The 23,754-nt window shown below is 44.3% G+C and overlaps 1 protein-coding gene across 1 annotated transcript; it reads right to left on the reverse strand.

Moving 5' to 3' along the window:
• Window positions 1–3,032: 3,032 nt before the first annotated feature.
• Window positions 3,033–23,676, reverse strand: tmprss15 (transmembrane serine protease 15). Its single transcript, XM_085798844.1, has 26 exons — window positions 23,550–23,676; window positions 23,347–23,471; window positions 23,077–23,144; window positions 22,646–22,788; window positions 22,318–22,437; window positions 22,082–22,190; window positions 19,876–19,985; window positions 18,910–19,050; window positions 18,689–18,841; window positions 18,496–18,601; window positions 17,690–17,849; window positions 17,466–17,607; window positions 15,118–15,207; window positions 14,903–15,028; window positions 14,668–14,811; window positions 14,479–14,589; window positions 14,235–14,358; window positions 14,052–14,147; window positions 13,923–13,972; window positions 13,710–13,775; window positions 13,457–13,601; window positions 12,053–12,234; window positions 11,782–11,877; window positions 3,528–3,667; window positions 3,341–3,395; window positions 3,033–3,249 (listed from the first exon to the last, which is right to left on the reverse strand). Exons 1-26 carry the CDS (start codon window positions 23,659–23,661, stop codon window positions 3,122–3,124), a joined length of 3,042 nt encoding a protein of 1,013 aa, XP_085654970.1. The 5' UTR covers window positions 23,662–23,676; the 3' UTR covers window positions 3,033–3,121.
• Window positions 23,677–23,754: the final 78 nt, after the last annotated feature.

The following is a 23,754-nucleotide window of genomic DNA, read 5'->3' on the forward strand; positions in this document are numbered from 1 at the left end:
GCAGCCAGGTTGAGAGCAGTGTTAATTTTGACAACAAATTCTAATTTAGTTTTAGTCTTAGTCTTTTGACTAAAATACAATTTAGTTGTAGTCATATTTTAGTCATCTGAAATATTTTAGTTTTAGTCTAGTTTTAGTCAACGAAATATCTTTAGAATTTTAGTCAGCTAAAATTACAGTGGAGTTAGTCGACGAAATGTTTCACCAGAATATCCAGTCATTGGAATTATCCATCAATCTGTTATGGAGTGGTATTAAGGTTTGAGTCTACAATACAGGCACAGAAACAGTTGTAATATGGTGCATTTTGTTTTATTCATGTTCTTTTAACTTTCATGTTAATACTGAGTTTCAATCACATTGCTTTGGTTTTCTTTGGAACAGTTTAGTCAGTCTCCCATCTACTATCTCCATCATTAGCACAAAGTCCTCAGCTGCAGTTGTGAGTGGTAAATGTGTGTGTCCAGTCCATCTGGCCTGCTCCTTGGTCTGTTGTTCTAGAAGAACTGAGGGAAGCTGTAGAGATGAACTGCTGCTGGGTTGCATAGCAGCACTAGCTTTATCTCCACTTGGTCCATGGTCATCTGTGTCATCATCAGAGTCTTCTGTATCTGTGAGGGTGAATAAGGGGGGAATCAAGTTGTGATCTTTGTCGCTCAGTCCTCCCAGATCTCTCTGTCACACTACACACACACGCAGGCACACATGCACGCGCTTGCACACGCACACACGCGCAACGAATCAATCTTCTAATCAATACAATTCAGAGGTGGTTTCCTTTAGCTTCTATTGCATTTCATGTTTAGTCCTATAAACACGGTGGTTTGTCTGGTAATATAACTTTAGCGTGTGTGCTTACCGTCGCGTGTTCTGGATGAGCTCTGTGTAGATGATGCTTCACGTTGCTGGTGTGTAGATCGATGTGGGTCCCCGCGGTGCTCCGGTTTACAGGGGGTCCTGGGCATTGTCCTTGTTGTCATATGTGAAGTGTGTGACCAGATGTCATTTCTTCGTTTCCGTCCTAAACTCAGCGCTGATATTTCCGTGGTGTTGTGTTCATAACTCATGCTGTCGCGCTCGGAGCGCGTGCACCGCAGGACGCTAAGGAGCGAGGCCAGTTTTATTTTGAAATGTTTCATGTGCCGCGGCTGTGGCTCTGCTTCCGGAGAAATCAACATGATTGGACCTCTTCTCCATTCGTCCCTCCCTAACATTTTCGTCTCGTTTTTATTCGTTGACTAAATTGTTAATTAATTTCTTCATCGTCTTCGTCATCACAGCTGACTTTTTATTTAGTTTTTATTTAGTTTTCGTCCGTGAAAAAGGTTCGTTGACGAATATTTTTCGTCATAGTCTTCGTCAACGAAATTAACACTGGTTGAGAGTATCGGCAAAACATGTAATATGTGCCAAGTTGTCAATCTGTGTAGCGGCGAGCATGTTGGCAGCATTATCAGTCACAATAACTAGATCCGCGACAGTCAGCCCCCATTCATCAGCAACAGAGTGAAACATGGCATTGACATTTACGGCAGTGTGGCTTTCGTGCATCACACGAGATTGCAAAACTCGGGATTCGAGCAGCCACGTATCAGTTATATAGTGAGCGGTTAAAGTCACAAAAGACTGAGTTGCTCTCGATGTCCATGCATCACATGTTAGTGCCACTCTGGCCGTTTTGGTCAAGCTAGGCACTTGCGACCTTTCTTTTAGTCTCTTGGTAAAGCTGCAGCACAGCTGTCTCAGTGAAAAACTTACTTACGGGATGGTATGGCGTACCTTGGCTCCGCTGTCTGCAACATGCAGATAAACCCCTTGTTCCCCACCACACTGTAAGGTTGCAAGTCTTTGGCGATGAAGCAGGCGATAGGCCTGGTTATTTTTTTTGCCTGCTCGGAGTTGGCAGAGAGTTTGGTGAAGCAATGCAGTTGAAGTGGCTGACTCTGCGCCGCAGGGCCGGCCCTAGCATTTTGGTGGCCCTAAACAAGATTTTTGTTTGTGGCCCACTCTAAGCACAAACACCAAATCACATACACTGCTTAAACTGAATACAGATATGTTTGATAGACAGATGTAACAATACTCAAGTGTTTTATGTCTAATCTTCCGCTCTAAGTACACTGAGGCCAATTTGTCTTGAACACGGTATAAAGAAATAATTTAGGCCAAATTTTCTGAAAAATTTCAAATCCCTTGTGAAAACACTCCCTCAGTCATGAGAACAAACTCTTTTGGTGCTTGAAATGGGATATGAATACAGTAATAGATAAGTGTAGAAAACAAGTCTAAAATGAAATTTTGTAAAATCACTTTTTGAGCGTAAATGTTGTCATTCTGGCATTCTATTTTCTATCTATTTTTGACCAGGTTGTCCACCCAGATTATGATCCTTGAAGGTCCTAGATATCATTTCTGTTGTCAAAACGCTCCATGTCTGTTTTTTTTGCTTTGCCCCCTGGGTGAAAGGAAATATCAATCTAGTATAGTGATGCAATCAAGAAATACATGTTAGCTACTGAAGAACAATGTACAACTAAATGAGAAATCAATCAATAGAGTGGTAGATAACATTATATACGATGTTACGACATGTATATTTGTGTAGTCTTATCTGTCATAAACAAAAGATAACGAGAGCTGGGACACCGGGGCGGCGGCGGCCCCAATCTTGCAAAGTTTTTTTTTCAGCCAAGAGACGGAATAAATGACATACACAGAGCCTCCATTCTCCCTCATAACAAGTTAAGCCATTTATTAAACCGTCACAATTATTTCAAAGCTGTTTAATCAAGGTAATAATGTGGCATAGTGAAGCTACAAATCCTGGATAGTTCATCTTTAAATATTGCTCCCTGTGCTGGCTTCATGGGACAGAGCCAGCTTTGTCCCAGCTTTGTTCACTGATTTAACTTTATTTACACATATGATAAAAAAAAAAAAACATCATCATACAATCATCTATTAAAAAAAACAAAACATGATCACTTATTGATAATTGAAAACTGTATCAACAGCCAATCACACTTAAACGCTGAATTTTGATTGGTGCACATCACCTTTACCCAGGTGAGCCCAGCCCACTTCACAGAAGAAGAGACAAAACAAAGACAAAACTGTGGAATCAGAGGTGGGAGGGGAAGGAGGGGAATGATCGTCTGGTCTGGGCGATCCAGGAGGAAAAGGCAGAGACTCGGGCGTAGACTCCAGGTTTCTGAGGACGACCACAGCCAATCCCAAAGGAGGTCACACCTGTTCAGGACCAATCAGAATGTAGCACCTCCTAAAACTTTTTCTACATAGTAAGATTGTATGTGTGTGTGTGTGTGTGTGTGTGTCTGACCGATCTGAGTCCAGTGTCCATCCTCCAGACACATCAGAGGACCTCCTGAGTCACCCTGGAAACGAGAGAGAGAACAAACCAACACAGAGCTTAGTGACCCGTCTGATAACACTGCATCTGACCAACCAATCAGCACACAGAACACTTCCTCAGCTGACAATAATACAGAGTCCAGGGGAGTAGCTACCTGGCAGGAGTCGACCCCTCCCTCTGTGAAACCGGCACACACCATACTGGAGGTGATGTCATACTCAGGTAACTGATGCTGACACTGTTCCTGGACCAGCAGAGGAACCTGGGCCTCTTGGAGAACATCAGGGAGAGAACCTGGGAGGGGGTGGGGGTTTGGGGATTTTGTTTTGTAAACTCACATTTCTATAAAACATAACATCATGATACATTACATTAATACAGAAAAAGACAAGCTGCTCAATGACCTACTGAATGCTGCAATGGCTGCACTAATCAATAATCAATCATGTAACTATCCAGTAATATCGGATAATGAAATGAAAAATTAAGTAGCGGCGGACCATCACTACTTAACTGAATTACTTAATTATGTTATCAGGTTTTCATTATCGGCAGAAAAAACAATAACAATATGGACAGATATTACATTCTAATGCTAATATCAGGCTGATATTATCAGTCTGCTCATTCAGGTGTGTGCTGGACAGAAGAGCAGCGCCGCCACGGGGCTCTGTATGTACAGAAATCACCACATTTACATCAATAAAGAAATGTTTTACAATTAAAGCAGAAGTAAGCGGAATGTTTGTGTTAATATAAGTCTTAAATAGTTATATCTCCCGACAGCAATCACTTACATAGAGTGTTTGGTCTGAAACACGGGTCTGTCAGTCACTCTTCTCTGCTGTAAGCCGAGGAGAAAACTTTCCTTGTATCCTACAACCTTTATCCAATGAGGAGAGAGAACGGCATAAAGGGGCGGTCCTCTCTGTGTGTGCAGCCAAGGGATGCGCGTGAATGTGGTGACGTAGGGACGAGGGCGGGGACTGCTAACTCCATCGGCTGACAAGAAGTTAGCCAAAATGACTGGATCGCTTACTTCTGCTTTAACTCATCGGTCTACGTTAATACAACAGAGGGAAATTTGTTGCGATGTGCTTGTTTTTAGTGCACGTCCACCGTAAAGTGTTCCGTTCACACCAGTAGCGTAGCCTGGGGGGGGCAGGTTGTCAGCTGTAAGTGACAGAGTGTGAGAGTCTGTGAGGGTCCAGATGCTGTAAATATGAATGGAACAGCACTTACACACTCTCACGACACGTTACCTTGACAACAAAATGTTGTTGACTCCGGTCTTGGGCCGATAATTTACCGTACTTTCAACGCGCACAAGGTGTGTGAGGTGGACGGACTCAAAACAAAATGTTCCCGGATCAGATCTGATCAAATCATCATCAATAATCACAAACTGCACACGTTAATACTGACAGTAAACTTCTTCTTTTTTTTCTTTCTTTCTTTTTTTTGGTTGTTGCTCTTGTCCATTAACAATAAAGAGAGTGGCGGAGCTCTCTCTGACTACGTGTGGTAATTTACTTTTTTTTTTTTTTAACACTTGCGTTCCGACGGCATCTCATGTGTTTGACTTCACAACGCTATGAACTGTGGGTAATTCCCCTACCCAAAGTCAGCATCGGTGCTGACTTACGGTAAGGGGGCAGTAAGGGCTCATTCACTGACTCACTGACTTGGTGATCTGACAACGGAACAGCCCTCACACACTCACAGACTTCCCGTGAACGCGCCTCTAAGTCAGTGAGTCCGTGAGGGGTCGGATTGGAATTGGGCCAAACTCACTCAACTAACTCACTCACTCACTCACTCAAGGGTGCCATCATGCTCATCATCATATTTCAGCACTAGCCTACTGTGGACCTGAAATTGCTAGTGCCGACATATAAAGCAAGACACAGTCACACAGGCCTACAGGCAGTCAAACGCTCACAGACACAGAGGCAGACTATGCTTTTATTTTGAAAACGGGCCATGTACCGTCCCTGTCAATATCACTGTCTGTTTCGCGGGTTGCCTAGGCAACTGTACATTTGATTTGATCGAAGTCGGGACGGTTGCAGACAATGCTGTTCGTAGTGACAGAGTAGGCTATCGCTAAAAACAAGTCGGGATGGCAAAAGATGAAGGAGAAACAAAGGAGGAGGAACTTAGTGGCCTCATGTGCTCCACTCACCAACTATTTCTCCACTCAGCCCTCAACATCTGCCCAGCTGCACACTGACCCTTCTACTAGCGCTGTAAGTGGGACACATGCTCATGCTAACGTCGTTCACAATGACGATGATGACAGTGGTAGCGGTGAGGAGGAAAACACATTTATGCAGGGTTGCCAACTTTTGGTCCTGGGCTGGAGTGAGATTCTGTTGGCGGGGGGGGGGGCTGTCTATAATAATAATAATAATAATAATAGTAATGTTTAATGTAGATTTTCTCTCTGTCTCTCTCTCTCTCTCACACACACACACACACACACACACACACACATTATACCTGCAAACTGAGTAGAAGTGGATTAGGTGACAAAATATATCCCTCTAGGGGGGTCTGGGGGCACCCCCCAGGAAAAAATTGTGATTTTAACATGTATTTGAAGCATTCTGGTGTACTCTGAGAAGAAAATAAAGGGAAAACACAACATTTGCTTCAGATAAGAGGGAAAAAAGCAGATTTGTGGTTCCTATCATTGTATGGCTGGAGTGTATGAAACTGGTCTAGTGGGGAGCTCTGGCTTTTGGCCTGGACCAGCCTATTGAGCCTATTAATATATGAAAGGACAGAACAGACATGTCCAGTGATTTTCAGTCTTCTACTACAGCCTGATGATACAAGTCAGGTCCTGAAATGTGTGTTTCTCTTCTGTAATAAACATTCTACATACCCATTCGGAGTTTGCAGGCGTGGCACACGTGCATGCATGCGCGCGCGCGCACACACACACACACACACACACACACACACACACACACACACACACACACACACACCTGTTGCTGCGCTGTCTCTCTCTCCTCTGCTCTCTGGACTGAGCTGCCTGGCTGTACTTTTGTGCTACCCAGTCTGCATCTTGATGTTATAGTTTTCAACGGACTGGCCCAACCAGCCCGACCGCAGGCGTCAGTTCCAGCCGCGTTCAGTCTGAAAACATAACTCGGTCAGGTCAGGTTGTGTCTCGGGCTTCGCTCTCTCCCTCTTTCTTTTGACCATCGGATTCGGACCAAGTCGGGTCCAGGCTTCAACACCCGCGGGTCGGGCCGGGTTAGATTATAACTTTTAAGTCCGTGATTGTAGACTGTAGAGATGCCAGTTGCCTCTGCGCACCGCCGCTGTTGGTGGGGGTGGGGGGGTCGCGGATCGACAACTCCCCGTCCTACTGTGCTGCGCTGTGATCACAAGCTTGAGCAGCCGTCCAATCGACACGCGGATAAGCATCGCGCACACCAACCAGAGAGCCTATTGATGAGTGCCAAAGCTTGCTTTTTATTTATTTATTTATTTTTTCCAAATCGCTTGATTTTGGCGTGAGAATTGTTTGAGTGGCGTGAGAGCGTGAGACAGGACCTAAAAGCGTGTGACACACGCCAGATGCGTGAGAGTTGGCAACCCTGATTTATGGGTGAAGAACATGATGACAATGATGAGGAGGAGGGTAGGGAAGAAGAAGACGACACTGACACAGAGGGTGGGATGAGCGCAGACGCTCCGCACCAGGCATCCACAGGCCTCCTTAACGCTGAGAAATACCCAACGGATCCCTTCTTTTTCAAGGAGAAACCCATGACACCTCAGCTCATCAGAGAACTTATAGAGTATGGCCCTTGGCAACCAGGGCTGAAAGATGGCTATGACACTTTCCCATGCGATGAGGAAAAAAGCTGCTTCCACTCTGCTTGGTACAAGCGCAGTATTGGTCAATCATGCATAGTGGACCGACAATGGTTAGTCTATATTCTCCAAAATGCAATCGTATGTTTTGCTTTTGTTGCTGGATGTTTGGTAAGGGTGCAGGGCGTCAGTGGGCGGAACCAGCACAAGGCATCTCAAACTGGAGAAAAGGCATCAAAAGAATAGAGCATCATCATGAAACATCTGTTGCAGTGCACATAGGGAGGCTGAGAAGATGTTTTTAATGACCAAGTTTCGGATAAGCAAAGACAGCACAGTGGTATCAGAGCTATTAAAAGCCGAGAGGGATAGAGGTAAATAGAGAGGAACAGGAAGGTTTTACAAAGGCTTATTGACACTACCTTATTTTTAGCGAGACAGAACTTGGCATTTCGAGGGCACAGGGAATATGCCAGTCTGGGTGTCCTATCTTCAAATGAGGGAAACTTCTTGGAGCTGTTAAAACTACTGGCCCAATACAATCCTTGAATAGCATATGAGAAACCCAGCGACGCGTAAAGTGACTTACCTCAGCCCTGTCTCTCAGAATGAGTTGATTTCAGCCCTCGCTAGCACTAAGCTCCATTATAACAGAAGTAAAAGCAGCTAAGTTTTATTCTGTAATCGTTGACTCTACTATCGACATTTCCAGAGTAGATCAGTTCTCTCTGTCCCTCAGATATGTCACAAAAGCTGGAAATAGTATTGAACGGTTTGTTCAATTTGAAGAGCTTCAAAGCAGCAATGCCGACGCATTTTATAACTTGCTTGTAAATGCACTCGACGCATTAGGCCTGGATGTTAAGTTTATCCGAGGCCAGGCATATGATGGGGCAAGAACAATGTCTGGTCACTTAACGGGATTGCAGACAAGGGTGAAACAACAGTGCTCAGAGAAGGCATTTTATGTGCACTGCTGTGCGCACAATTTAAATCTCATCCTTCTGGATGCAGCCTGTTCACTGTGCAGCGCAAAACTTTTTTTCGGTACTCTAGAATCACTCTACTGTTTCCTTACTTCCAGTCTTCCTAGATTTAAGATCCTAGAAGAAGAACAGGCCAACATGCAGCTGGAGGAAACTATATTAACCTTAAAAAAACTGTCGGACACCAGATGGGCATCTAGGAAACAGGCCACTGAATCTGTGATGCAAAGTCTGCCAGCTATAGGGGAGGCCTTGAAGAGAATAAAAGAGCATAATCTCACTTCACCGAAGACAGCATCTGAAGCGGACGGCCTACTTCACAAAATAAGCACATTTGAATTCAAATTGATGTTGTGCATTTGGAATAATATACTGCAGAAGACACACATCTTGTCCAACTACCTCCAAAAAAGTTCAATAGACATCAATACAGCTGTCCAGCTGATTGACACATGCGTGGCACAGCTCAACGAAATGCGCACTGATGTATCATTTGAACAAATAGTGAAAACGGCACAAAACATGGCTCGGGGATGCAGCCCTGGAATGAATGGAACGGAATTCACAGTGGTGAGAGGAACAAGGTTCCATGATGGTGACACAGTTCGAAAAAAGGTTCAGAGATTTCCACAAAATCGCAACACTCTTCTCCGTTCTCAACCCTCAAAACTTTTCCAGCGATGACGCAGCTGCCAGAATGCAGAATCTCGCTGATTTCTATGCCGGAGACCTGTCCGCATCCGACCAGGTGGTCAATGAATTTCTTTCTTTCCGTGCTCTATGTACTGAGTTAGAAATAGAACTGAGCACCGCAGCCGTTCTGCCATTCCTGATCTCCAATGACATGGACAGGGCATTTCCCAACATCGCCACTTTGTATCGGATTTATGGAACACCACAAAACTATCTGCGGGCAAGCATGAAGGAGGCTAGACTCTCAAACCTCGCCTTACTCTCCATCGAGAAAGATATTGTCATTGATAAAGAGAAGGTGGAAGACAGGTTTGGGAGACTGAATATGCCTATATGTACATAGTTCAGGCTCTTCGGCCAAGTCTGTTGGACATTGGATTTTTTTTTTTTCCTTTTACAAATAGACGTGCTTTGATGGGATCTATGACGCTGAACATGAAGACGTAATCAGTGAGTTTACTTGTTTAATGTTTGACTTAGCTTGAAGTTGTCATAAATCTGCGTGGCTGTATGATGATTTAATCTGTAAAATCCATGGTAGTGCCCATGGTGCTGGCTCGCTATTGTCCTTACACTTAGGGCCGGATTTACTAAGGTCCAAGATAGCGGGCGCTAAATTGCTTGGGGAGTAACGGACTACATGTAACGGCGTTACGTAATCAGGATACAAAAAAAAGGTAACTGTAGTCCGTTACAAGTACAGAAAAAAACCCGTAATCAGATTACCGGTACATTTGATAAAAACGGAGATTACTTGGCTGATTACTTAACATTTTTAAAATCAACCACAGGCTATAGAGCGGCTGTAGAAGCCACTCGCCGTCTTGTTGTATTTCGGAGTAGAGGCACAGAGCTGCTCTGCCTCTTCTGCCCATACGGTGTGTGTGTGGCTGAGGCTACGCTGCCTCATTGCGTAACTCTACTGAGTGTGAGCGGCACGTACGTTCACGTTGCTTTCGTGAATTGTAAACACAGACGCCCCCTCGGTTTTAGTGTCCAGCAGTGTAGCGGCTAATTCAACAGCAGTGATGGATAACCGTATCGGAGACGCTCCACAACTTCATGAGCTTCATCTGAGGAATAAACGGCAGCTTTTACCTGACGGGAGACCGACGCCTGAGCTACGGTAGCTAACAGCAGCTAACAGCTAGCAGGGTTACATACTTTCTCTCTCTCTCTCTCCCTCTCTTCTTTACACACGCACGCACACAGCCCAGGTTGTCTGTTGTAAACCTTGTAACAGCTTGTTGAGTACTATTGTTGCTTCGGTTTGAGTGTGGATTAATTGTTAATGGTTTGTTGTGTTGCTAATGTGAGCGGTGGTCCAATATCACAATCTTGTTATTGATGAGTTGGGTTTTAACAGCTGATCTGTGTACTGTAGATGGCGTGGATTTTGATGAGAAAGTGTTGCAATGCACACATTTATTTTCAGACTTATCTGTGCAAAGTGCAAACCACTGTGCAAAACCTGTCTACGTGGATTGATGCGTGATGGCTGCGTGACTTAATTTGCATATAAAGTAATCCAAAACTAACTAAAAGTAATCCGTTACATTACTTAAAATTTGTGATACTTAGAGTAAGTTACTAATTACATTTTTTAACAGGTAACTTGTAATTGTAACAGAATACATTTTTAAAGTAACCCTCCCAACCCTGCTAAAATGTTGCGTGTTTGGTTAGTGCACGCAAAACAGCTGATCTACTAAGAGTAACCCGCTAAATGACAACACGTGCAAACCGCAGTATTCAAATGATATTTGCATCTACTCCTCCCAGTATTTTGCGCGTTCTGGCAGAAACGCCCATATTTACATATTCATCAAGACAAACACGCTAAATGGATTGCACGTGCTATTTTGCCCGTTTGAGAGACGCAATCCTCGGTGCGCCCGGTTAGTAGATCAGGTTCCACATGTGTTTGCGCGTGCAATCACGTTTGCACACGTTTTAATACACGCAAACCTTTAGTAAATCCGGCCCTTAACGTTATGGTCTACTTTGTTGTGTGTGAGAGGATTATGTGGCTTGACTGTATGACTGTGACTGTGTGGCCGTATGATGATTTAACCATCAAAAAATACTATTTATTTGTAAAATCCATGGTGCTGACCATGGTGCTGAAGGCTTCAGTGTTGTTTTGTAAAATATCAGCAGTTCACTCTTCACCGATAAATCCATGGCACTGCCCATAGTGTTACGAGGCAAAAAGAGAACTAGCAACACTGTCTTCTCCCGAACTATAAAAAAGAAAAAAAATTCTACTTTAGGAGAAGACACGGTTGCAGTTCTCTTTCTGCCTCGTTTAACTTGTTCGGACCCAGCACCTGGCTGCATTTCGGATGTGCATGAGCTTTTTCCTTTTTCACTGTCCATAGTGCTGAAATAGCATTGTTTACCACGTAAATTGGTGTCTTTGACTAACGATATATTAATAATAATAATAATAATAATGATGTTGTATTAGACTATATTTGTATAGCACATTCCTAATAGGCCCATTACAAGGTCTCGCCCCATCTGCATGACCCAGTTAGCTACACCACTGGTTCACACCAAAAAAAGGGAAACATGTTGGTGCATGTGATCAGGATCGGGCACTGACAGGGTCATTACTGTCAAAATGTTTATGAGACAAGGGAAGTAGCAGTAAGCCACTGGCTAACCGTGGTTGCTAGCGGTTTTTATTTCAGGGTACTGGGAGAGAGGCCTGAGTGTGTGTGTGTGTTGTGAGAGAGGAGTGAAGGAGAGCACCGCCCATCACAGAGGAGAGGAGAATTGCATTGCCTCTGTAGAGCTCTATGGAGTGAATTAATTGTGGTGGGGAGGGGCATTTAATCTGCAGAGGCTGTGTCTCTGTGTGTGTCTCTCTGTGTGTCCTCTGTGTCTTACCCTGCTCAGCAAGTCGTCCCCAGCCTGCGATGAAACACTTTTCTCCAGCTGTGATGTCCTGTCCCTCTGGAGGGAGACACACCGTCTGGACAGTTTCTGAAAGACAAAGGTGATTTCATCTGTCTCTGTAATTTCATTCATTCGGAGAAAAGTCTCTGTTACACCAAAACTAAACATAACCATTCAGAGTAAATTCATTGTGACATGAGGTTTGTTACAAAAGCAGAGTTGACACAACAGGAGCATTGAGATTCTCTCTGGTCATACTGACGGGTGAAGTTGATTGGCTGCTGCAGGTGCATCATAGCGATGTCGGCCTCTTTGCTACGTCTGTTGTAGCGTCTGTTGATAACGATGTGATCGACTCGTCGGGTCTGGACATCCTCAGAGTTCATGTTCCCCTGAGCGTGGAGACCGAGGACGGCCAACCAGGACGCTAGGTGGACATTCTTCCTGTGGAGAAGCAGCTGAAGTCTTTACCATGTCTTTATGTTTCTGAGAAGATGGCTGTTGGTTAGGTTAACTGGCGACTCTGTGGCCCTGTTTACACGACAACGGTCACGGATGAAAACGGCAAAATATTTCATCGGATGTGCCTTTCGTTTAGATGGTGACTGCGTTTTGGGGTTTGAAAACGCAAAAAAGTGAAACCACCCTCCAGAGTGGAAATCTTAAAAACGCTCCGCCGTTGTGTCCCCATTTAAAGGGTGAAAACGCAAATGTCTGCTCCGATTGCTACGACCTGTGGAGGGCATGGAAGGCAGCATTACGATCGCTGACCTTAGTGCAGGATAAGCGGTATAGAAAATGAATGAAAAAAAGGTTTAAGTAAGATTTAATGACTGTGGGGGCTTTGCGTCAGACAGTTCACATCCCCACATCGTCCATTAATTTCCTTATAACTGGACACCTTGAAGGGCATTACCTGCTTATACCATGGTCACTTACCAAAGAAATAAATATTGTATCTATTATTTTTACTTTAATGTGTTTTACAGTTAAAACCACAAGTTTTTCACAAGCCACAGCTGGCAAACTATTAAATAACTCTTGTCTGCAGGCAAAAAAAGGAGACCCGCTGTGTCCACAGCGTAGAGCCACGGCGACTGATAGTTGATTAGTGGAGGGACGGCTGATTATTATTTCAGAAGGCCAGTGCGCTTCTTACCACCTGTGTGTTACCAACTCCAGTGGTCATGATGTGCTGAAGAAAAATTGTTACCAACTAGCGTTTGACCCAGCCCAATAATCAGGCAATTTGACCAGAAAATCTTTACAAGTGTCCTGTAACCCTGCAGCCAATCAAAATTGAGCATTCACCCAAACTGAGATATAATATGAACTGATCCAGGTGCCAACAGTCAGTCTAGTTTCCTGTTTAAATCCAGTTTCCTGTTAGATCTGGACTAAAATTCATCTTCATCATAAAACACAGTGTTTGAGAAACCGTCCCTCAGTTTCTCTTAAGAAAATGAGTTTGGTCAAAGTTAACCCTCCTCAGTTGACTTGGTATCAGAGGTCAAAGGCCACATGATGAGAGTGTTTGAATCATGTTTGAGCATCGAACAAAGACAAAGTGTCCAGGAGTGTAACATCAGACCTGTTCAGGTCAGTGATTGTGTGTGTGAGGACACTGTGTAACTGTTTGGACTGAGCGGTAATGTGAGTGTCTGACCCATAGACACAGTGAGCAGCAGTCAGCAGCCAGTCGCTGCCAATCAGGGTGGCTCCACACACGTGACGCCCTTGCCACTGCAGAGACACCATCCATGGCCACGCCCCCTTTGCAGCCTCAGCCCCGCCCACCACTCGGGACACACCTGACAGGTGACAACAAACACACAAACTTACTCAGAATCTACAATGAAGCTGAGACATCAAATCATCAATAAGAAACTGAAAATCAGGATTTATCTTGGTTCCTGTACCCGATTTCCTCTCGTCTGATTGGTCCATTTCTCTCGTGACATTAGGGGTCTGACGAAGTCCACAAGCTACAACACACAGAGGTTTTGTCAGTTCACCCTGAAATAACCTTTGACTTAACATTAACAAATGAAGTTGTTTTTACCGTCAGTGTTTATCAGTGTACTGTAGGACTGTGAACTCTTGTTACATGTGTAGTTTATGAGTGTACCTACGTTGGTTGTCACAGGTGAGTGATATCACTTTCTCACTGCGACAAGTTTCACTGTAAAAAAAATTAAAGTAATTTACTTTCCTAAAACATTTTAACTGTTTCTACACTTATTGGTCCTGGTCTTCAGTACCTGACAGTGGTTTCCAATGTTCCTTCACTGGAGACTGTGATAGTTGCAAACGGTGAATCTTGTGGCCGAGACGGCAGCAGTGATGCATCCCCAGACCTGAGGGTCAGAAACCAGATCTGAGATATCAGGACTCATGTGACACCTGACTTACCTGTGTCGTAAGTACCAACAGGTGAGAGTTACCTGTATCCCAGATACTGACAGGTGAAGTCAGACAGGTGAGGCTTCCAGTTGTCAGCACACACAGTGTACAGAGTGGAGATGAGTTGAAACTGGAGGCGGCTGGAACCGTTCACCTCCCACACAACTAACACAGGAAATAAACAGAGATGGGCTGAAGACAGAGGTTGTTATAGGCATGACCACCAGGGGTCCTTATAATAATGATGATAATAATGATAATTATGTTATTGATGATTAAACTCACTACAGTCAGCTTCATCAGAGGCATCAGGACAGTCAACCACAGCATTGCACTGACTCTTGCCATGGATACAACCTCCTGTCTGGCACTGGAACTGTCCAGCTGCACATGGAGCTGTACAGACACAAGCCATCACTATCAATAACCAGTAATACTCATCAACAAGACAATAAGTTTGACCTCTGACCTCACCTAGTGTTCCCAGGTCAACCCCGGAGGTGAAGTTGGCTCTGAATCCTCGACCATGATCTGAGCTGTCTGTAAAGAACCAGACTGTCATCTGATTGGATGTTGAGAACAGGTCATGGGTGGGGCCATCACTGCCGGTGAGAACAGCTGGAGGCAAAGAATGAGTGAAACCAGAAGATCAACAAACTTTGGTTCATCACAGTTACAGCTGGGCATTATGGGTAAAAAGCTACCTCACCTAGTAAGGTGGAGTTCAACCCCGCCCCATCCCGCACCTCTACAACGTCATGGGCTGCTTCAACATCGAAGTCTAAGAAGTGTAGCTGGATGTTTTCCCCCTCCACAGCATGGAGAGTCCACAGACCTGCAGCAGAGGACCATGGGTAATTTATTATGAGGGAACCATCCAGATGTAGAGGCTGTAGGTGACTTTTGACCGACAGGTGCACTCACACTGAGCTTTGTTCCCGTAGGAGTGTGGATAATTTGGTGAACTGAAGGTGGAATTTGGCTCCCAGAGGTCAAAGGGTCCTCCACAGTCAGCTGGGCCAATCAGAGCAGAGGGGGCGGAGTTAGTGTTCTCTTCACATATTATCATTAATAAGTAGGACTGAAAATGTGTTGTATATTATTTATAAACTTTGTTTAAAATAAAGATGAGGAATAAAAAAAATTATTATTATCATTTAATAACATTAACTCATCACATTGTTAATATGTAATTAGTAATATAGTAATAGAAATAAAAAGTCCAGTTAAAGGGATATTCCGGCGTTAGTTTAACCCATGGTCTAACACACCATGACACCGAGTAAGACCCCCCCCTGCAGAGATCAACTTTGCTGGCCGCTAGCTTCTCTAGTTGTAGGCTAGCAACTTCAGCAAAGACCGCACAATCGCAATACTGTTGTCTATTCCTCCACCAGCCAACCGCCATCAAAAAAGCTGCTCATAGCCACAAATAATGCTCAGAACAGCACCAAACTTCAGCAACAGTACAAACAGGGTCCCAGCCCATCAAACACCTGCTGGCTTTGCCTGGTTTCTATTGAAAAGAGACCAAAACACAACTCTCCTCCAGCTGCTGGCTAGTTATGGGGAAGCCCTGACAAGTCGATTACCGAGTGCATCAGTGTTCCTCTCTGTCTGAGTTGAGCAAAGCTGCTGCATTTTGGAACTAAACATCACTGGCCACCCATGACTTTTCTTACTGCACTCGGAAATTGACATGTTAAGGCTTCTGCATTAGTTTTTTTTTTTTTTTTTTTTTTTTTTTAAGAAACTTTATTAAGACATCATGGTGCAATACAATTCAATACACCAACAGAACATCGCCAGGGGGTTTCAATACAGACAATGCAGAGACAAGCTTTCATACAAAAACATTATATAGTGTACATAAATTCAAAGTCTTTATAGCTTTCATGTTGATGGATTTTTTAATAGACTTAATGTATTGTTTGGCTTCATTTTCAAAAATAAGAAAAAGTGGATTTTGATTAGTGTAACGACATTTATGAATGTGCCATTTGGCTAATTGTATAATAAGATTGATGATATAGTATTGTTTTTCTTTAGAAGATGGATTGTCAGTGAAGCCAAACAATACATGTTCAAAGCACAGGGAAAAAAGAGGTTCAATCGAAAAACAAATCAGGTTACAAATATCTTCCCATAATTTAGTTGAGAAAGGGCAAGACCAAAATAAATGAAAAACATCTTCAGGGTGTCCTACACAGAAAGAGCAGTTTAAATCTATATCTTTTTTAAATCGTTGTAAAAAAACTTTTGATGGGTAAACTCTGTGGATTATTTTAAAAGATACTTCTTTTACCTTATTATTAACTATATATCTAGCAGGTAAATTCCAGATTTTTTTCCAATTAAGGTTATTAACAAAGTTATTCCAATAAGCTATTACATATGGAGTTGATACGACTTCTTTCTGAAATAAAGAGCGTATATTACGGTTACTATTGCGTGTCGAGGAGAAACAAATTTGGCCTATATCTAATTTGGTTGGATCAAAGGGCAAGAGCGTTGGGTTTTGTACTAATGTACTTCTAAATAACATAATTGCTCCAGAAGGGATTGCATTTATGACAATATTAAATTCACTAATAGGAACAGGGATTCTATATTTTAGGATAAATTCTTGATATGAAAATAATGATCCGCTTGAGTTAAACAACTGATGAACCAAAAGTATGTTGTGCATAAACCAATGGGGGTAAAATAAGGATTTGTTTCTATATATAATGTCTCTATTATTCCATATGTAGTATCTATGTGGGGAAGCTTCTGCATTAGTAGCAAGCAGCTGGAGGAGAGTGGGTGAGTTTTGTTTTCATCTCTTTTCAATAGAAACCAGGCAAAGCCAGCAGGTGTTTGATGCCTCATATTATGGGCTGGGACCCTATTTGTACTGTTGCTGAGGTTTGGTGTTGTTCTGAACATTATTTGTGGCTATTTTGATGTTGTTTTACAAAATTTTACCACATTATTTTCCTGAAATTTCTTGAAATTTTTCCCAAAAAGAATTCATGCCATTGGCAGTAATTTGAACGTACTTTGACCAAAAAAGTAACGTTATTCAGTCTCAGAACAAATATTTATGTATTTCTGGTGTTCAAAATTTTGTCCAGTGGGGGATCTGTGGTCTAATTTGTGTCAGTTTAGGGGTCCTTGGTGTAAAAAAAAGTTTGAGGACCACTGTGTTAGACCATAGGTTAAACTTACCTCAGAATATCCCTTTAATGTGTGTGTACAGGTGAATGCAGGTTAATAACACTTAGGCTCACTTGGTATAGGGGGTGGGGTTGTAGGAGGCGGGACATTGGTTGGCTCGGGGGGGGCGGGCCCACAGGGAGCAGCAGTCAGAGCGATGTCGTCCAGAGCGATGTCGTTCCTCAGCCCTCCTTTCTTCAGAGCTTCAAACACCACCTGCACAGGACAGAGGTCACACGGCAACCATCCGGCTATCGACAAGGATCAACCAACTGGACCCCTGTGTGATGTCACTGACCCTGGCTTCAGTTGTCAGGTTGAGGGTCACCTGGCCGTAATTCCAGTTGTCACCATAGTTACCGTCCTTCTGGAACACCACGGTATCAGAAGATTCAGGCTGTGACAGTGGGATGAGCCGGACTCTGAGACGGTGGACGTTGTTTCCAAACATGTGGTACCTGCAGGTGTTTGTTCGTTCACATGGTAACTCAGTTTTACATGAACATGTTGGTTTGTTTGGTGTCTTGTGCATTTACTAATTTAAAGGGACAACGAGGAGTTTCTCCGTCGGCAGAACGAAAAATTCCGCGACAATAAAAAAGTCTCATATTAATGTGGATGAATCTACGTTACCCACACTTGTTAATGGGCCCATTTTCGATAAATATATCGTTTTGCCTCTATCGTTATTTTGTTATTATTAGTGGTGGCGGAAATGCTGAGCGAGCCGACCAGCGTTTCCTTACTTTCGGTTTCGCGGGTGCTGCATGGCGAGTTTATGGTCGGAACTATGACAGTATCTGATCGTCTTCGAACCTCTGACTTTAATTCTTGATGAATGAAAACATGAGTCTGTCTTGCGCCGGTCAAAGAATTTCACGGTGCGCGCGGAGGCTCATAAATGTAGTGTGAAAACGCTTCGCTTTTCCAAAACTCCTCGTTGTCCCTTTAAAGCACAACAGTTTTCTTACAATATTTCTTCTCTTGTTATTCCATTTTTTTGTCTCCATGTTTTTTCTTTATTGTTGTTGTATTTACATGTTTGTTTCTCTGTTGTGGATTTGTGCAGTTTTGGTTGTTTACATGTTTTTTTTAGATGTTTACCAGAAGCTCAGACACATGGGCTGTGTGGTTGGAGTCAGGGGGAGGCTGTAGATCCTGAAGCTCTTCAGCCATTCTCCAGGACTGCGAGGGGTGACGATGTAGAAACCTGACAAACACATCAGTAGTATTGATGCTCACACTGATCCTTCCAGTTGCTATGACAGCGTGACACCGCCCTTCACAGGAAACCCACCAGATATGTTCCCAGTCGTGTGGTCGACACTCGGGCCGGTCAGCGGAGGAAACGAGGGGCCGCGTGTTCGAATCCAGTCTCCATCGTGTTCGTCCTGCTGCTGCCTCCAAAAGCACATGCCCTGCTCAAAGGTACAGGTCAGCGCCTGTGGGTCTGAGCAGAGTGGGCGGGGTTAGGAGCTGTGCCGGACACCAGACCTGTTCTGTGGACAGAGGTCTTACCGGACAGGTTTGAGGTGTTGGCGGCACGGTAGGTGGCGTTGAACCCGTACAGGTTGTTGATATCATCAGAGATAAACTCCACAGTTGATTGGTCACTCAGCACCCACACCGTCCCAGGAGGGGTGGAGCCTGAGAGCTCAGCTGTAAACCACATCACAGGTCAGTTAATAGATTACATCTGTTCCCACCTGGAGAGAGCCATGTTCGGTGTGTGTGAGTGCATTAGAAAAATTCACATTCCTTAAAACCATCTATAAAAGTGCTGTAACTTTCAAGTACTCGGTTCTATCTTGTCTCACTCACCAGACCTTTCTCCATAGAAGAAAGGTCTGACTGGTCCGACTCTGATTCTGAGATCGGAGGAAAATAACGCCCCTGCTGTTGGGATTTCTTTCAACCAATCACAATTGTTGTGGGTGGTGCCACAGCAACGGTGCGCTTGCAAAACATTGGCTTTAGCCTTGCTAGCTCACTGAAGACGATGGGCCAAGCTTGATAGATAAAACTTCTGCCGTAGCCGGTCGGTGAACAAGCCAGAATGTCTTTCTTGGACAGCAAATGGCGTAAACATAAGCTTTTAGTTTGAATATCTTTACAGTCATATTGAAATATATGTGTATATGTTTCCTTTCTCCGGGGGGACTGTGAAAACGCCGGCTGGCTCGTTCTGGCCAATGAGAGGCTAATCGCAGCAACGGACTTCCTACTCTGTTCTATATGAAATTCCCACAATGACTTGATATCAGAGGTGAGATTTCCTTGATGTGATACGACAGTGGACTCAGTCTTAACCCAGATAGGGATGTGGGCCTGGGACGTAGTTGACTCACAGGAATCTCTGTGGAAAGCAAACACGAGGTGTCTTTGTGATGAGAGAAGATTTGTTTTGATTTGTCAAGTACTACTCAGTACTCAGACATCCCCACAAGTGTGTGTATGTGTTTGAGTGTGTGTTTGTGGATAAACCTCTAAGCTCTCTGGCTTCTCCCACTCCTTCATAGATCTTCACAATGTCGATGTTTTCTTCTGTTTCAAAGTGATGGAAACTGATCTCAACTGAAAGTCCTGGATCGACCCTGAACACAACATCATAAACAACAATAACAAAAGAACAATAACAAACGACAACAAATAAATAACAACATAAACAACAACAAACAATTAACAGAAAATTTGTTTTGATGTGTGTCTGAAATGTTCCAGAAGACAAATGAAACAGTACTGTGTGTACAGGTGAATACAAGTGTGTGTATCGGTGTATAGAGGTGGGTTCAGGTGTATGAAGGTGAATACACAGGTCTATGCAGATATAGTAACTGTGTATAGGTGGGTTCAGTGTATATACATGTTCACAGGTGTATACACATGACTTCAGGTATATACAAGTGGGTTGCACAGATGTGTACAGGCAGCTGTACAGGTTTGTACAGAGAGGAGAGTCTGGAGAGACACTGGGTGACTCAGAATGGGGAAGCAGGGCTCAACCCAGGCTGCTGACTTGGACTGGGCTCTGCTGTTGCGTGCTGAGAAGAAGGCTTTGAGAATCTCCTGTCTCTCCTGAACACTTCATCTGGAGAGAAATCTGAAGACTTGAGGGGGAGGTCTCATACATAATCAGTTGCTGAGGCAGTGAAGAGATTCCTTGGTGGCAAAGTGCCCAGTGTGAATGGGATACAGCCTGAAGCCTCCAGACATTGTAGGGCTTTCATGGCTGACATGCCTATTCAATGTTGCATGGAGGTCAGGAACAGTGCCTGTGAAGTTCAAACCTGAGGTGGAGGTTCTTGTCTTTACTAAGAAAGTTTACCAGAGAATGTGCTCCAACTATAGAGGTAATACACTCAGCCCCCCGAGGAAGGTTGACAACGAATCAAATCCTCAGATTTAGGAGAAGCTAATTGGATTTTGTCCTAGTAGTGGAACAGTAGACTAGCTCTTGCTCTGTTGAGCAGGGCATGGAAGTTTGACCAGTCTACATGTTGTCTGTGGACCGGGAGAGGCTTCATAGTCCTGGTGGACCATGTGGGGGAGTACTGTGGGAGTATTGGTAAGGGTTGTGCCAGGATTCCTGCTATTTGCAGATGATTCCATCAGAATAAGACCCCGAGTGCTCACTGGGAGAGTTTGCAGCTGAGTGTGAAAGAATCAGCACGTCCAAGTCTGAGATCATGGTTCTGAGTTGGAAAAAGACATCTCCCTACAGGTTGGGTGTTAGTCTCTACCCCCAGTATCTAGAGATCTTATGGCTAGGATGGAGTTAGAGTCCATTAGACTGTTGTGGTGAAGAGAGAGTTGAGCTGAAGAGCCAGTCAATCTGTGTTCTAGTCTTCACCAATGGTTTAGGTGTATTCAGGTGAGTTTAGGTGTATTCAGGTGTATAGAGGTGTATTCAGGTGTATAGAGGTGTATTCAGGTGTATAGAGGTGGGTTCAGGTGTATAGAGATGTGTTCAGGTGTATAGAGGTGTATTCAGGTGTATAGAGGTGTGTTCGGGTGTATAGAGGTGTATTCGGGCGTATAGAGGTGTGTTCAGGTGTATAGAGGTGTATTCAGGTGTATAGGGGTGTGTTCAGGTGTATAGAGGTGTATTCAGGTGTATAGAGGTGGGTTCAGGTGTATAGAGGTGTGTTCAGGTGTATAGAGGTGTATTCAGGTGTATAGAGGTGTGTTTGGGTGTATAGAGGTGTATTCGGGTGTATAGAGGTGTATTCGGGCGTATAGAGGTGTGTTCAGGTGTATAGAGGTGTATTCAGGTGTATAGAGGTGTGTTCAGGTGTATAGAGGTGTATTCAGGTGTATAGAGGTGGGTTCAGGTGTATAGAGGTGTGTCCAGGTGTATAGAGGTGTGTCCAGGTGTATAGAGATGTGTTCAGGTGTATAGAGGTGTATTCAGGTGTATAGAGGTGTGTCCAGGTGTATAGAGATGTGTTCAGGTGTATAGAGGTGTATTCAGGTGTATAGAGGTGTGTTCGGGTGTATAGAGGTATGTTCAGGTGTATAGAGGTGTATTCAGGTGTATAGAGGTGGGTTCAGGTGTATAGAGGTGTATTCAGGTGTATAGGGGTGTGTTCAGGTGTATAGAGGTGTATTCAGGTGTATAGGGGTGTGTTCAGGTGTATAGAGGTGGGTTCAGGTGTATAGAGGTGGGTTCAGGTGTACAGCAGTGTCTGACCTGATGATCCAGCGACACACAGTGCTGCTGTTGTACGTCTCAGAGTTGGCTGATGAACTGAATGAGCCGCTTGGTCCTCTCAGCAAAAACTGTCCGTCACATGCTGTCGCTATGGAGACAAGAGTGATGACATCATCAGGGAGTTGTGTCTTTATAGTCAAAACTGATGAGTGACTGCTGACAGAAAAACGTGAATGATAGCTTCAGTGTTAACAGCTCAATCTCAATCTGCTGACCACAGCGAGCGGCGGCTTCATCTGAGGCGTCTGGACAGTCGTCCACTCCGTCACAGAACCGATCGATCGGGACACACGTCAGTCGATCAGCACAGGATTCCTGATGAGGAGGGCACGCCACTGTGGAGACGGGGGAGGGGCTTCAGATGGTGAGCTGGACATGAAACATCAACCACACACCAGACCTGCACTCACCTGACGTAGGTGTGACCGTTGTGGGCGTGGTTGTCGTCTCCCCTGGTTTCTCTGCAGAGTTTTTGATTATTTGATTATGGGATTCACATCAACAGACCCATGAGCTCACAGGGAACTCTCACCTGACACTCACCTGTGATCTGGATGCTGCCTCTGTCGATAACCAGTCCTGTGTCTCCTACCTCCTGAAGCCCCGCCCCAAGTTCCTCCTCCACCTCCTTCACATCAATCAGCTGATTGAACCGAAGGTCAAAGGTCACGACCACACTGCCGCGACTGAGGACATGGATCAATGACATCTGTTACATTATCAGTAGATCATCCAACTGTGATCTATCTTTCAAATGTAGCTGAGAAGTAAACGAACTTAATCAACAAATCAATCACTTAATCAGTTGATCAGTGAAGAATCAAACAGGAGCTGCTGCTGTGTTGCTGGGATGAAACTGATCAGGCAGCAGGACAACGATCATGTATCCTTTGACCAGCTCCAATTAATCAATAAGTTGTTGACAGTTTATCAGGATTGCTGTGATTGATGTGGATATTGATCAGTTATCTGACCTGAAGGATAAAACCTGACAGGACTTGTAGAGTTGCCTGAGTTCAGAATGGGCAAACGCCTCAGACACCTGTTGACCAATCACAAGTGAGATCAGCTGAGTTTACACCTGCTGACAGATCAATGATGTCATGAAACCTGACCGAAGTGATGAGGTCACTATTGATCATCACAGTATTGAACATCACAGGGAAATACAGTAGAGTGGTCACAGAACATCACCTTGTGTATTTCAAAAATAAAAGCTGCTGAGAAGTTGTCAGTGAGCTCACCAGCTGCTGGACGTCAAAGGCCAAAGACTTGAAGTTCAAACTGCTGTGGTTCCTCAGTTCCTCAGAGAACTCGGCTCCTTCAGTGATCACCATCCGGCCGCTAAGCGCTGCAGGTTCCACGCCGCCTGAGTACCAACATTATCATCAGTACCGATCAATAATAACCCCATGTGATCAGCTCACCAAGACCCAACGTTTGTCACCTGCTGGGCTCAGGCTGATCCAGGAGACCACGATGAGTCCAACGCAGCAGACGAGAAGCAGAGACGAGACGACAGTGAGGAGACACTCTAGAGTGGACAGGCGCCGCGCCATCCTGACCGCTGCATGGATCAGTACACCTGTCAGTCAACCAGTCAATCAACCTCCAGCCGTGTGTCTGTGTCTCACCTGAACGTCTGTGTCTCA

This window comes from Trachurus japonicus, chromosome 14 (genome assembly GCF_045865225.1).
Source record: "Trachurus japonicus isolate A0001 chromosome 14, Traja_1.0".
Classification (NCBI taxonomy): Eukaryota; Metazoa; Chordata; class Actinopteri; order Carangiformes; family Carangidae; genus Trachurus; species Trachurus japonicus.